This window comes from Benincasa hispida, chromosome 11, assembly GCF_027475165.1.
Source record: "Benincasa hispida cultivar pf3 chromosome 11, pf3_genome.v1.1, whole genome shotgun sequence".
NCBI lineage: Eukaryota > Viridiplantae > Streptophyta > Magnoliopsida > Cucurbitales > Cucurbitaceae > Benincasa > Benincasa hispida.
The window spans coordinates 48,214,224-48,227,340 of NC_143488.1; the positions used below are offsets into that span (position 1 = coordinate 48,214,224).

At 31.7% G+C, this 13,117-nt stretch overlaps 1 protein-coding gene across 2 annotated transcripts; it reads right to left on the reverse strand.

Annotated features, from left to right (window-relative positions):
• Positions 1-5,490: 5,490 nt before the first annotated feature.
• EMB2816 (Small nuclear ribonucleoprotein family protein) lies at positions 5,491-10,142 on the reverse strand. Of its 2 annotated transcripts, none has more exons than XM_039047660.2 (6): positions 10,013-10,142; positions 9,769-9,820; positions 9,598-9,679; positions 9,296-9,367; positions 6,481-6,533; positions 5,491-5,756 (listed from the first exon to the last, which is right to left on the reverse strand). In XM_039047660.2, exons 2-6 carry the CDS (start codon positions 9,769-9,771, stop codon positions 5,667-5,669), a joined length of 300 nt encoding a protein of 99 aa, XP_038903588.1. In that variant the 5' UTR covers positions 9,772-9,820; positions 10,013-10,142; the 3' UTR covers positions 5,491-5,666. The 2 variants fall into 2 exon arrangements, with proteins under 2 accessions (XP_038903588.1, XP_038903589.1); XM_039047661.2 differs by having other exon boundaries at positions 9,956-10,020.
• Between the last annotated feature and the right edge of the window lie 2,975 nt (positions 10,143-13,117).

The window sequence follows — 13,117 nt, forward strand, 5'->3', positions numbered from 1 at the left end:
TTGTCATTCGTCATCTGGAACTTGAGATAACAGCTAACAACATATTTGTTCGACCCAGCCTCTTCGGTGTTGTACTTCTTTTGTAGGGCGTCCCATACCTCCTTCACTATCTTCATTATGCGGTAATAGTCATAAAATCATCAGTCAAACTATTTAATATAAAGTTCTTACATAAAAAATCTTTCTCCTCCCAGTTAGCAGCTTCTTTTATCTGTTGTTCAGTTGGTTCTTCTAAAGGGATGATCGGCTTATCTCTGGTACATTTGTCGGCAACTTTCTTGACAATAAGAAAGAACAACGTCTTTTGCTTCCACCATTTGAAGTTCACTCCTTCGAACCGGAATGGACGGTTGAGGTTGGATGTCATAATGTCATTGTTGCTAGTGAGGGCCACTAGTGATATGGCAGAGAAGCATCTTAAAATTGTTGTAAACGAGAAGACTCTCAAATGACGAATAGGACAGCCACAAACGGTCAGAAGACGACAGTTGGGCAAAGAACAGAACCTGCAAAACAAAAACTCGTTATAGGCTGAGTCGCGGAGCTCGCTCTCTTTAAGACGTTTCGCGGCTCTTCCCAAAATGTGCAAGTAGGTCAGGAATGTTGCCACGTCGTCCCTAAGATAAAATAGCCAAAAAAAGAAAATCCGTTCGAAAATGCACTGTTACCGACTAGAACACACACCCTTCTGACTGAATGCTTGGAAACCAAAAGCGGGGAAAGAAAAGCAAAGAAGAGTGATGGGAATGGAAGGAAAAAATTGTTGTGTTCTAAACTACTGAAGGACGTGCCTTTTATAGGCCTTCAGAGTTGAACTACCGCAAGAGAGAAGCGCGATTAGCCTCTGAACGTGCATGTGGAAAGTGGGTCGGAAGACCGAGACGTGGCCAACTGATATTTTTTTTTTTAATTTCTAAACCACGTCACACCACGCCTACCCGTACGTCCAATCGGACGGACGACGGTAGCGACGAGCGTGTGGGACGTCCACCGAACCCACTTGGTCTATCTCCTCACTCACTCCAAAACATAGGTACCCCTTGGGGCCCAAACCTATAGCCCAAGGTTGGAGTACAAAAGGGAGACTTCCTTTTTAAAATTATCTAATGTAGGATTCTCCAACCAAAGGTTGATTCCTTCTTATTTAAAAAATAAATAACTTTTCATCCAACAGAATGATATTCATAAATGGTAGAAGACCAAGTGATAGACCGAGTGATGAAATACCATCATTATCTATCACAGATAGACACTAATAATTGTCTATCACTTTATCAGTGTCCATCTGTAATAGACAATGATAACTTTCTATCACTGAGTGATAAACAGTGGAAGACTGCTATCAATGGTCTATCAATAGATTATGATTTTGTTCATAATTTTGTTGTCATCAACTGATACAAGTCTATCATTAATAGAGGTTGATAAAAATCTATCAACATCTATTAGTTTTTTTTTTATATATATATATATAAATAATTTGACATTTTTTCTATATGTGAAAATTAATATACGTAAAAATAAAAATAGCATTTTTTTTATTTGTAACCAAATTAATGCTTAATAGATAATAAATATAATGCAAAAACTGACGACCTTATTTATTTATTATTATTATCTGTTGAGGGTGGACAGACGGGTGGATTGTGACAACAAAGCCAACAGAATCAATTTCTTTCTAATCTGCCGACTTTACCTTTTACTTTTCTTCTCCATCTTTTGGCTGCAAGATTATTGGATTTTGTAACATCACATCAAATAATAATAATAATAATAATTTTAAAAAAAAATTTGAAGGAATTTTAGTAAAACAATTAAATCCTTGATGTTATGGAGTGAAAAAAGTAATCTAGAAATATGCTATTCAAAATGATGCCCTAAACGTGCTTAAAAAAAATAAAATAAAAAGGGAATATACTTATATACGCCTACATAAAAAAGGCTAATTCAGAGTATTACTCAACATTCACACTTCCAAAAGTCAGGCAAGATAATCATAGGATTTTAAACATTATAAGCACGTACTCAAGATTTAAAATGTCGAAATTGTTAAAAATATCACGATGTCAATTTTTTCTAATGTTGATAAAATTATCGATAAAATATCTATGTTGATGAATATTTGAAAATTCATAAAAACAAAAAAAATTATCGAAATCATTTGAATTAATAAATAAATATTTTGTAATTCTTAAATGAGTTAAAATATTTATTATTTATATCAAATTTACATTAGTGACATTTTATTGCTTATTTTTCTAGTTTCATGGATTTTTTTTACGATATATAATGGAAATATCAAAACATCTTCCATGTTGATGTCGAACCTATGAAGAAACTGTCGATAAGTCAATGAAAATTTAGATAGACTAGCAAATATTTGTAGGATAGAATTGTTTCTAAAACCTTTTTGGATCATGCAATCAAAATAGTGAAAATTCTAACAGCATTTTTATGTTTTATGGAAGTTAGAACTTTGAAATTTTAGAAGGCATAATTGCATTAAAAAAAACTTTTATTATATTATTTCATATTATAAACTCGTTTTATTTTGTTAAAAGAAAATATGAATAATATATTATATCGTACATGATATGATAGTGAAAAAATAACTTTTATAACAAAAATATATGTTAATAAGTTAGCTAATAACGATTGGTAATTACAACTATTTTGATAGTTAATAAATATACTACAAACCACATTTAAGAAATTGTTCAAATTGAAATGATGAAAAAATACTTCTAAACTTTATAGTTTGTTTAATTATTACCATTAAACTTCAAAATTTTGGTGAGCCTTTTTTTTTTTTTTTTGTTAAAACAAGATGAAAAGTGACATGACAATTTATGTATAAAATTGAAAGTTATAGGTGTTATATCTTCTAAAATGGAAAAAAAATGATAACGATGAACTTACTATTAAATATAGTTATAAAAAATATCGCATAGGCTTATCAATACCTCTAAATTACCACGTCAATTTTCATCATTTAATTTAATAGAAAAGATACCTTTTTAGTACCATTTTCCAGTTCAAATGCATTTTTAAAACGAGTTTTGAATTTCAAATATAAAAATGAAACTTTTCAATGTCTAAGAACACAATTGAAACAAACTCCAAATTTGTAGATATTTTATATAATTTAATCAGTTTTAGTTCAATTTGTAAATCTACCACCAAACACATTTGACTCTATTTTTTGTTAGATACCTTGTCTAGTTTCTATTAAATAATTTATTTTCAAATCTCTAGTTTTAGCTCACTGAACTCTAAAGAGTCGTTTGGGGTACCAAATATAGTAGTTTGTACAACTATTTATAACCTACAATAAAGTATAGTTTTCAAAACTCTATTTGCTACATTATTTACTATTTGTCACTCATCTTCTAAGATAGTCTACACCCCAAACATTAACTATTATAACTCATAAACTATAATAACCAATTCAATTTCCCACCCCCTAAATCTTCATAGAATTAAGTTATTATAATCCATTTTTGGAAAAAGAAAAACAGTCCGGAAGTTTAGGACTAAAATCTCAAATCTCTCACATAGAGGGAAAATATACCATCTGAAGTATATATAAAGATTAAAAGCCAGTCATTTTCAAAGGATCATACTTACCCCTTCTTCAACCTCTATCCATATTTAAGGACGTGTTTGATAGACAATCTAAAAACAGACTTTTGAAAACAAAAGATTAAATGAAAACAAATTATATTTCATATTTTCAGATACGTATTTGATAGCAAATTTAGAAATTAAATTCTAATTTAAACAAATTTTCACACTGTCTAAGCGTTACCCAATAAATATTCGATTAAATATACAGTCTTTTTTCCAAAGGTTGGATATAACTTATTACTATGAACGTTAAAATTTTTGTATAATATATAATACATTATATAATAAAAATTTGTAGTTCAACGAAAATAATTGAGTACATAACATGAAGTACTATATTTGTTTATTGCATTTATATTTTCTAATTAATTAAAATCTGAAAATAGTTTTTGAGAACATAATTCAGATTGCCTACCAAATACATATTTATTGAACTCAATGAATCAGAAAACATAAAATAGAATATAAATTACCTACCAAATAAGCCTTAAGCTTTTTTTTTGACATAGAGACATCCCATGATTTTTAGTGAAAAATTTGCTCTACGAATAGAATTTTATCCAATCTTAATGGGCACATTCAAATATTAAATGATGGGTATGTAATAAAATGATAACTCTCTCATTTAAAACATTACTGTTGGAAACAAAAAAAAAGTTATGGTTCTTCATTACCCCTGGCAGTCCTTGAAAGCAACCATTTACTTTCGAGGGCTTGGAGGAGCCATGAAAACAATGAGAGAGAGAGAGTCATATCAATCCCAATCTTGATACAGATTCTAATCCCAAAGAAGTCTCATACTTTCCTGTTTGTTACTGTCATAAAAAGGCATTCTCATGCAAGGCACCGCATCTTACTAATGATTCCACAGAAAGCAAGTGAAATGAAAATAATAATAATAATAATTAAAAAAAAAAGGAAAGATGCTATTTTGATCCTTAAACTTGTGTTGGTAACATTTTAGTCTCAATTTCTTAAAAGCTCATTTTAATCCCATAGCTTACGAATAATAATTATATTTACCCCTTTAAATTTTATAATGTCTATTTAGTCCCTTGAAAGTAAACCAGTTTGGTCATCATCATATTGCTTTTTAATTAAAAATATATATATATATATGCTTAACCAACACTCGATCTTAACCAGTGTGGTTTGAATACATGCCCATGATTAACAAAGTATGCCAAATAATTAATTGAAATCATAACTAATACAAGGACCAAACTAATTAATTTTGAAAATTTGGTACCAAATGTTTCTTTTTCCCAGATTTTAAACCAAAAAGAAAACTTGGGTTTTGGGGAATGAGAAAACTGCTTTACGCAAATGATATGTTCAGTCACATAGTTATCTTTCCAACACTCATCCAGTGGCACCTACCTACTTTAATGCTTAGAAGTCAGTGAGCTAAAAGGTCATGGAAAACAGTGCAGTGCAAAAAGTTTGCATCCAAAATTGCAAATTGCCTGTAAGTTTCCCTCTTTTGCAAGCAATAGAAAAAGTAAAAACAAGTTTAGAATTAGAACTAACTAAAATTGAAGCGACTAAAAAAGCTTACCAGCACAAGTTGGAGCCGAGTCCACATAGTTCATAGTTGGCTCGGCTTGGCATCATAAAGTCTCAGTCTCACATGTGCCGAAAGAGAACAAGTTGGGCTATCAACAAAAGAAATCCTTTGTCGGCCAAAGGAGCAGGGTCCCATCTCACTTTCTACACCATCAGTTGTTTGTCAGTATCAGGCAACAGCTGATTGGGCAATGCCCATCAAAGCGTTCTGTACTCTTTTAGACTTAGGAAGGCATCCAAAGTGCAAGGAACCCAAAAACAGTAAAACTCCGAGAAAGCGGTAAGATAGACTCGAAGTTAAACAAAATTTCACCATTTTACTTCACATGGATAAGTGTTCCATGTATCTAGACAGAAGGGTTGAAACTCAATGGTTCGATGGAGAGCGAAAGAGAGGAATCACAAAGTAAATAGCGAAATTTGATATATTCAGATACAGAACAGGGAAATTAGAGTTTAACACAAAGTTACGTCTATGCACCGTCTGGTTGGATGAAGGGGTTAGCAATCTCGTCTGTACCATCAACTGGCGACACAAGCATTACAGCAGTCCCCCTGCAGACCTGTAGTGAATAGTGTATGCAAATTAATCACACAGGCTCTAGCCAATGCTCAAGAAAAGAATCTATATGAACAAAGAAGCACGCCTTAAAGAACACTTATTTTCTTCTGCACATGCACGCTTTAGAAGAGCCAATAACTTTCACTTTTTCCTAGTGATAGAATAATTTAAAATTTTCAACCAATTTTAGTAATAAATAGTTAACCATGCCCTAACCCCTAAGATTACAACAACAACAATAATAAAAGACAGTAAGAGAATGTGTGAAGCACGCAAGAAATTTTGAATGAATGAGCAGTAGCATAGAAAGGTTTCAAGTCAGTTTAAAACGGTGCAAGCGGATAGCAGAGAAGAACGATTGCTCTTGCACAGTTCACAAGTATATACAAATTATTCATATGATAGAACATGATCCGGCCAGAACACGCAGGCCTTTGTCCAGTCCTTAAAGGAGAAGTTTTCAGTCAGAATATTTTATGATGGCTACTTCTTTTCTATAAAAATAATCAAAAACTCTGAATTTCAAGTTAACTAAGACCATCTAATCTGTTTAGCGCACAGATAATTCATAATTGCAATTGTCAAAATAAAGTCCAAAGCTGCAAAAGCTTAAACAATAATATTCTTCAGAAAAATTGACAAAATTGTTCATGGTATCCAAGGCTTTAATCATAGTTGCTTTATTTTAAACGATGATGAAAATACGTAGATAGTAAGAATCATACAATTAGGCCAAGAGGCCTGGTTTGATCAGTTGTCTTCAATGGGTCATCAGGATCTGCAGGGGAAAAAAAAACTAATCAATATATAAAAAAATTTCTCTGGTGCCATCAAAGGAACATGTATAAGGACAACTTTTATCATAGCACAGCAGGAACAGGTGTAAGGACAACTTTTAACTTATTACTCATCCTAAAAGGTTCCTAATAAACAGCAGGAACAGGTGTAAGGTTCCTAATAAACAGCACTGAAAGGCCATTATTACCGCAGAAGAGATAAACATGACTAACTAAGTCGATCAAAGAGAATCTTGGGATTAAGAAAATGGGGCATAGGACAAAAATAAAAACAATATAAATACATAATCACCAAGCTAAAGCAGCTCATTTGGAAAATAAAGAATCTTGCCCTTGGGAAAGAGCCTTTTTGTTACTGTGCAATATGAACTAAGTTAAAATATCATTTTTGGCCCCATGTATTCCAAGTCTCATTCTATTTTAGACCATGTAATTCAAATGCTAAATTTATTTCTTGTACTTCCAATAAATCTTAAAATTAGTCCCTATCATAGCTTATTGTTAACCTTTTCAATAAGAAAAGAATGGTCTCTATTAATCTTCCGACCTTCCTTCCAAAACTTTTAGAAACATATTCACATTGTATCTCTTTCTTAAATGAAAATTAATATCACTATTTTACCAAGTTTGATAAAAATTTTACTTCAAATTAATAGTAGAGACTAAATTTATAATTTTTTGAAAGTAGTCAAGTACAAGGACTATATTGGAATATTTGAAAGTACAATACAAGGATTAAAATGGAATGAAACCTAAAGTATAGGGACCAAAATGATATTTTAACTATGAACTATGGTGCAAATAAAAAATGTTGCACAAGAGTCATGCCTATATTTGATTTCCATGCTTGTGTTTCCTAATCTAATTTGTAAGTTCATACTTGGTGAATGAGACAGCGAAAGTAGATGCAAACCCCGATGAAAGTCCATGAACTCATTAACCAGCTTGTAAATGAAGTTTATACTAACATTATAAGGAAATTTTGAGGGTTTTTATTTTTTATTTTTTATTTAAATGAGAAATAGAAGATATTAGTCAAGCAGCAAAAGCCTCAACAAAACAACCTAAGGGACAAGGGGATAAGGCATCCTCTTCCTCAAGGAAGGGTTACAAAACGACCTTCCAATCTAAGTTAATGGTGTCTAAAGTGAAGTCACAAAACAGGAAATTTTGAGGATTAATGGGACTTCCCGCTCGGTCTGTCCTTGTAGGTATGAGCTACTGGAGTTTTCTAGGCTCCAGCTCCCAATGGTGATTCCATAACATATCATCAGGCCTTGTTCCAATATTCTTTGTGAGCATACGTTCAAATAGGGTGCTGTGGTTCAAACCCATCAAAGCTTTGTCGTGGGAATTTTGGAAGGAGACACAAAAAGATTAGGAAGACGAGGTTTGGAGATTGGATAAGTTCTGAGAGCAATCCAGATTTGGCCTCTAATTTGTACACTTTTCCTGATAGGCCTTCAATAGTCTCGGCGTATCAGTGTGTAAAGGGAGAGGAGATGTGAGGGAATAATGTTGGTTGGTGTGTGTTACTTGGGGGTGAGAGACGTGGGTGAGGTAGTTAGCCATATCTGTGGAATGTTAGTTTACATAAGCTAAGTAGTTGTCGTAAATTTTGGTAGGAAATGCTAGATGGGAGGCTCTTGAAACTTCCCTTGATATGTGTCCCCATTGATGATAAATAATCTAGAGGTCTACCACTGCTTTTTTTTTTTTTTTTTCCTTTCTTTTTTTTCCCCCTTTTTTTCTTTTTTAGGGGAAAAAACAGTAATAGCTCTTTCTGATTATAGTCAATTGAAGTGCCTTATAGCAACCTTATTGACCTATTGGAAGATGTGATTGCTTATCTTCCTCTTTTGTTCATGCCTTCTGATAACGTAATATTATATTTATTGCACACATGTGCATGTTCAATCAGAATTCCATTTATCCCTATAAATTGATTAATCATCCAGTTACAAGTAACAATTGAAAGAAAAAAAAAATGATCATTTTCATAAATTATGAAAGACTTTTTATTTTTAAAAAAAGGTATATTATGAAACAAATTTATACATAGATTTGCACATATTTGTAACTTTTATTCAAGCAAAATCTTGCAATAGTATATGGGCATACAAACAAAATCCAAAATGATGTTATCCAAAGGTTTGCAAGATAATAATGCAAATCGTGCAAGCTAATTTATGCAACAGCCTAATATAAATTTAAAGTATATCCAAGATTCCAAAATATATATATAAATAAATTATTCATATAGTTCATCATACCAATAGCCTATCTGTTTTTCTATAGAAAGAAAGAGGGAAAAGACACATCCATTGAAAATATACTTAAAGAAAACATGCAAAACAAAAACAATGTTTCATATGAAAGGTTATTTACTACACCGCCACATCTTAATCCATTAAATCAGCAGAATAGAAACCTTTATCTATTCTAATAACAAAACTATATTTTCTTTTTCTTTGAGTACAATAGAAAACTATTCATCTGCTTATGTTACTTATAAATTAAGTTCTTAATTTGTGTCTCTTCATCAGATATCAAATGATTCTCACACTCTCTCTCGAATTATATCCCCAACATTTAAAATAGCCTTCAGATAAAAGAAGGTGATGACAAATAAGAACAACGTTAAGAATGATACTAATCAATTCTCAGCGAGCTCTTTCAGTCTACATGCCTACAAAATTCCACAAACCTCATCTATTCTACCAGTATCCAGTTAATTGGTTACCTCTTAGAAACTCTATAGCTTCATCCAGCACAAGGTTTAGCAATTGATCATATCCTTTGAGCGTTCCAGTAACTGTCAATGGAAAATAAGGTTCACAAAGCCTTTTCACGCATTTAAAAAACATAAACAAAGCGCCAATAGAAAAAAGGAAAAAAAAAAAAAAAATCAACATCGACATTTGATTATGTGCCTTGATCCTCTCGAACGCAACACACGAACACTTGAATAAAAAGCTTACTAGTCGGAGAGTAACGAATCGTAAACAATTGTCCAGTAATACTTGCATAATTAGTAGGAACAACCTTGTCTGCCGCCGGTAAGCTTCACTTGGACGCCTTTGTCTACAAACTTAGCCAAATCCAGAACAGTTTCTTTTCTTCCAGACTGATAAAACAAACGATACCAATACCACATTATACTTCGTAATCAGCAACAATCAATATTCTAATTGAAGAAATCGTTCAAGAATTTACCATCACGCAATCGTTTTCTCAGCTCCTGTGCAAAATTAAACGCACCAGAAACCTGAAATATCCGAGAAATAAAACAAATTACTACGAGCGAAATAGAAAAATCCATCTGCTGGTCGATGAAAATAAACAGGGGGAAGTTAGGGCATTATATGCATCTGGAAATCAATACTGAAGAACTAGAAGCTACATTGAGCATGCATAAAACCGAAATTTATGCAAAGAAGGTGAGTGAATTGACGCTTACTTTCAATGGAAGTGGTGAGAAGCGGAAAGAATGTGCCCTAGATTTGCTCGTTGAGAGAAATGGTCGATGGCGGGAAAGGCACACTCCAAACCATAGACAGTTGGACTCCGGCCCAGTTTCCCTTCCGGCCCGATCATATGATTCCAATAAATTGAATTAGAAAATAAGAGGTAAAAGCAATTTTTTTTCTTTTTCTTAAGATTTGGGAAAAAAATCAATTTTGTCCCTAGATTGGTTGGGTTGTATCATTTTAGATTCTAAAGTTAAACGAGAATCACAATTTTTATCCTTCATTCAACTTTGGTTAATTCTATTACTAGTTTTAAAAATTAAAAATTAAAAATCTTCATAAACTCATTCATTTCAGTAAATATAGTTTTGCACAAAAATTACTTTGGAATACTTTTTACACGGTTAAAATTGCAACAATTTTTAAAGTTTAAGATTAAGATCGAAGTACTTATCTAAATATGAGGTACAATGCGATGAAATTGAAAGTTTAAAGGTAAGCTTGAAACAACCTGACAGATTAGAGAACATAATTTTATTCCTTTTCTCGATTATTTTTAGTACGGTAAATAGGGTATGGAAATTTGAACCTTTAACCTTATGAAAAATAGTATATGTCTATTATTGAGTTCAAGGCTCATAGTTGAAAAAAAAAAAAACACTTTTATTTAAAGATGAAACATACTTTAGGATAATATTTTTAAAATGGTTAATTACATCACAAATACAAAGATTTAAAGTTTCATTGGGACCTATTAATGGCTAGTTTTTAGGCTTAAACAAGTATTTTTCAAGTTTATTTTTTGATATTTTATAGGAATTTTTTTGGGTACATATTTTGTAGAAATGGATCAATTGGAGTAGGTCACGAATTTTGAAGAGACAAATTGAGAAATTTGAACTACTCAGACAAGAATGGAAGTCATGAGATATTTTCTGTTTCGAAGGAATTTAGACACCCCTTTTAAGGTACGTTCATAGCTTTAGGTGGATTGGTTAGATATTTAAGTTCCTTTTCTAGATCGTTGTGAGAGTCAAAGTGAGGTTTAGCTATTTTTTAAAAAACTTTTTTAATTACTCTTTTTTAAAAACTTAGGGTCATAAGCTTATACTCATTGTCCACACGATATTTTCAAATAAATTAAATTCGTGTAATTTGAACTTTATATTCGTATCAATTTCAATTTAGTAAGTACAATCTCTAATACATAATTATTTGATGTTTTCTCTCAAAAAATAAACTTGAATCTTTAAGCTTGTTGATCTTCTTGGATGATCAACATTTGAGCTTGATGATCTTCTTGAAGGATCGACTTTGGATTTGTTGATATACTTGGAAGATTGATTTTTGGGCTTTGAGAAGGGTTATATTCTTCAAAGCTTCAGTCTTTGGACTTTAGATCTTCAGAGAGCTTTGACCTTTAGTTCTTTTACTCAGCCCGATCCAATTTATAATTTTCATAACGAACTCAGGCTTTCGTTGAGATGATGTGACAACTTGTGATTAGCCGAAATTTCTCATTTAACGGTCGTCTTGCTAAACTTTCCTACTTTGAAAGGTAGATAGATACTACTTTTAAGACATGTGCGTAGTTTCAAGGAGGGGGTTTTGTGTTTTAAGTTCACTTTAGGCAATATCTAGGTAGGTTTGAGTGCGACAATGACACTTAATTTCTTTTGGTTTTGTGTTATTATTTTTCTCTTTCAAGTTTGTAGTTCTATAGTCGGAAAAGTTGTTTATATGAACCATAGAATATATCAAATTATTGTTTAAATCTTATTACTTAATTTAATCTAATTTCTATTGTTTTCTAAATTTATCATTTTATTAGTACAACAACTATAGAGTGGAGGATTGAACCTCCGACCTTTAGGGACGGAGGTCATATTAATACCAATAAGTTAAATCCAATTTGACTAAATTTAACCTTTTATAACCTTTTATAACATATCCGTGTAACCTTTTATAACATTAGTGTTTAATTGGAAGGCTATCTAAAAGTCTTGCCAATGGGCTGTATTGACAGAATACAACAAGTCAATTAGAAATCAAATTTGAATTTTGGAGACCAAATATATTCTTTTAAAAACTTTGAAGACCAAATAGAAACTAAATTCAAATCATTCCATCTTTTAGTTGATAGGGTAAAATAAATAGTTTATAAGTTCAATAATTGAGATGGAATTGCACAATTCTAACACAAACCAACGTACGAATTACTTATGATACTTCAATTATCAATGAATCCGGGTTTTACTATTCGATTGTTTTTTCTTCTTCTTTCGAGATCAACTGTATGTGGGAGTGGGCGATCTGAATGTCTTAAGTTCATTTTTTGTACTTTATCATTTGTAACAACCTAGTCCCTTTTGTGAAAAATACTATCGAAATTTAACAAGTATAGGGATTATGTTGTAAATTTTATGAAAATAATGCAATGAAAGGTAATTTTTTAACCTAAGATGGAATAGATATGGAAATTAAATATTTTTTACAATACGAGAGAGGATAAATTGAATATTTGACATATACTTTATTGTTGATAAGAGGAATAACATATTTTAACCTTTCATTTGGAAAAATAGCAACATAACTTTTTTGTTGTAAAAATGGCAAAACAATTTTTTTCCATGTATATATATATAAAAACGAGTAGTTACAAAAATTGCAAAAGTTCAAGTACCCTAGCCATGCAAACGAGACGTCGCTACCCTTATTAAGAAAGATTCTTAAATATGTTTTAATGAAAACCACATAAAATTATCAACATGCCGTTAATGAGTTGTGACGCATGTCAATAAATTTCAAATTGAAACTCTAGCAACCAATTTATCTTCTCTAAAAGCAAAATCTCTTTTCGAACCAACTACTCCTAGCCTTGAGTGAATAACCAAAAGCTCTCCGCTACCCTTGCGATAATCCCAAAACAAAACCAAAAGTTTCACATCATTGCATTATCAAGCTACTCCAAGATAAACTCAAAAACTAAAGGGCTAGTTGCAGCCATATCCGAAGAAAATCTTAAAATCAGGCCCATAGACTCAATTATTTGGATTTTCCCAAAATGGCAAAATATATAAGCCCAGCCCAATTTC